This window comes from Nicotiana sylvestris, chromosome 10 (assembly GCF_000393655.2).
Source record: "Nicotiana sylvestris chromosome 10, ASM39365v2, whole genome shotgun sequence".
NCBI classification, from domain to species: domain Eukaryota; kingdom Viridiplantae; phylum Streptophyta; class Magnoliopsida; order Solanales; family Solanaceae; genus Nicotiana; species Nicotiana sylvestris.
Genome location: NC_091066.1, coordinates 56,010,346 through 56,013,038, shown reverse-complemented (window position 1 = coordinate 56,013,038; position 2,693 = coordinate 56,010,346). Strand labels below are relative to the sequence as shown.

Below are 2,693 nucleotides of genomic sequence, written 5' to 3'. Positions count from 1 at the left end.
CGAATTGACCTTCTCAAATCATATCTCTAATAACAAAAAATTGATACATCTCATAAAAATTTATCCACTCTTTATAAAACAATATAAGTATGGGCCCGAGCTCAGCACGGGCCATTCTACACTAGTCTCTTATATTTTACAGCTGTAAACCACGTGATCGACATTCCTTATTATCCAACTCTAACTCATAGCTCAAAGAGGTACAAAGTCAAACAATCAACTCACTCATTTTGCTTAATTCAAACTAGGGCTGTCGAATTTGACAAAAACCCAAATGATGCGTACTGATTTTGAACTTAACATATTTTGACCTAGGCTGAGTTTTAGCCCAAATTAATGTATGAGTAATTTTGTCAAAAAATTCTTTAAAATATTTTTTTTTAAATATGTTATACTCCCTCCATTTTAATTTATGTGAATTTATTTCCTTTTTAGTCCGTGCAAAAAAAAAGACTTCTTTCCTTATTTGGAAACAAATTACCTTTACACAATGATTTATAGTCACACAAAATATATGTGCCTCATTTTACACTACAAGATCCAAAGTCTTTTCTCTTTTCTTAAACTCCGTCTCCAATCAAATAAGTTCACATAAATTGAAACTGAGGGAGTATATAATTATAACAATGAACAAAAAATCTTATTTAGTAATTATACAATTCAATAAAAAAATAACACAAATTAAGGAAAGCATGATAGTAAAAATTGCACAGTGCGCCCTATTTGGTCGCCCTCATTTCACTTATACCCATTTTTTTTAAAAGTTTTAACTTGTACTCACTTTTTAAACAACTTCAGTCATCTATCTCCTCCTCTTTCTCCTCCTTCGTTTTCTTCTTCTTTTCTTCTTCTGTCTTCTGCTGCTTGGTGCTGCTATGAAACTTCAGTTAATGGGATGATTGCCATAAGTTAAATATGTTTATCAGATTATTTAAAATTAAATTACAAATAATTACGTAAGTTAGTAGAGAATAATTTGTGAATATTTTCACGTACGTAAATTAGTAGACAATGATAATTCTGTTCTTTTCACATTTATTGTATCCAAAATTTATGATTTAAATATTGTTTACAATCTGATTATTCATCTAGTATGTTAGAAAGCTTTTTCAAAAATTTCAGCTTATATAGTGCTGAAATTTTTACAATGAACTAAATAATTTCAGCATCTTCTGCCGAAATTTTTGAAAAAGCTTTATGACAAAATTAATGAATCCAGGACAAAAAAAACTTCAGCTTTTAGTGCTGAAGTTTTACAAATGAACTAATGCTGAAGTTTTTGGAAAGGTTTATTCAAGACTATTATAACTTTCAACTACAATACTTAAGTTCAGCAATTACAAACAAAAATTTCAGTAAATAGAGAACAAAACTTCAGTTACTATGCTTAAGTTCAACAATTACAAACAAAAACTTCAGCACACTCAGTTCAGCACACTTGCTACTTCAAACCCGTCTACTAAAATATTAAAATTTGGCGTGATTGACTTTACTACATCAGCACAAGGCTGAAGTTACGAAAAAAGTGGGTACGCTTGTAATTTTTTTTGCAAAACGGACACAAGTTAAAACGCGATTATAAATACAAATACCCCAACTTGATAAGAGTTTGACGGATTGGACTATGATTCAAAGTTTAGTCTATCTTAACTAACCTATTTTAGCCCAAGTAATTTTGAGCGAGTCAATCCATTTAAACCCGCCCAAAATTGGTCCAACTAACGCAGTTGACACCCCTAATTCAAACAATACAAAGTTGAGGGAACCGAAAAGGACGAAACCCGTTAGGAAACTCATGAATAAATCAGAGTATGATAGTAGTAAAAAGAATCAGCAGCGGTCACGACTCCCGCCGCCCTTTAATGTCAAGAAGTAAAAAAAAGAATGAACAAAAAACAGTGAAAAATAAAACCATAAATAAACTCCTAACTGTTCAACTCCGGCGAAATAAAACACAAAATATCGTCACAGATCAAAGATGATTCAAAGCATCAAAGAAGCAGCAAAGATAGCTACAACAGCAGATCCGGCGATAGCGACTCTGTTCAAGGGGGCAGAGTTAGGAGAGGAGGTAGGAGAACCGCCGGGAGCAGCGCCGATCGATGGAGGAGAAGAACCGATAGGAGATGATGCCGGAGTATCGACAGTTGGTGGAGCTGGAGGAGATGCCAATGGAGATTCAGATGGAGAAGATGCGGTAGTAGGAACATTTGCAGGAGCAGAGACAGGTGTTACTGCAGATGGAGGAGTCGCCACCGGAGGTGACGATGCTACCGGTAGTGGAGAACCCGTCGGCGAAGCTGCCGGAGATGCTCCTGGTGCCTGAGCAAATGCAGATCCAACCACCAAAGCCAACATTAAAGCAATGATCATCTTTGAGTATGCCATTCTAGCCTTTAAAATCAGGAGCTTTCTGGAAGAAGTAAAGCAGAGAACGAGCACAACCAGCTATATATATAGGAAGAGAAAATATGAAAGTGTTGAGTTCCGTTTGGAGGAAAGGACAGGAAAAGCAGTGTATATATAGGAGGGAAATATGGGAAAATTTTAAAATATTTGTTTTAGTAAGTCGGTTTAGAAAAAGTTGAATAAAATAGTGGACTAATAATTTGTTGACAACTCAACGACCGAAGAAGGGCGGGACGGTGATTGAGTCCACCTGGTTACATTTTTCTTTCCGCGTCAAGAGATAA

At 35.1% G+C, this 2,693-nt stretch overlaps 1 protein-coding gene across 1 annotated transcript; it reads right to left on the bottom strand.

Moving 5' to 3' along the window:
* Positions 1–1,773: 1,773 nt before the first annotated feature.
* On the bottom strand, positions 1,774–2,488 carry LOC104217688 (classical arabinogalactan protein 5-like). Its single transcript, XM_009767994.2, has one exon. It carries the CDS (start codon positions 2,386–2,388, stop codon positions 1,984–1,986), a length of 405 nt encoding a protein of 134 aa, XP_009766296.1. The 5' UTR covers positions 2,389–2,488; the 3' UTR covers positions 1,774–1,983.
* Between the last annotated feature and the right edge of the window lie 205 nt (positions 2,489–2,693).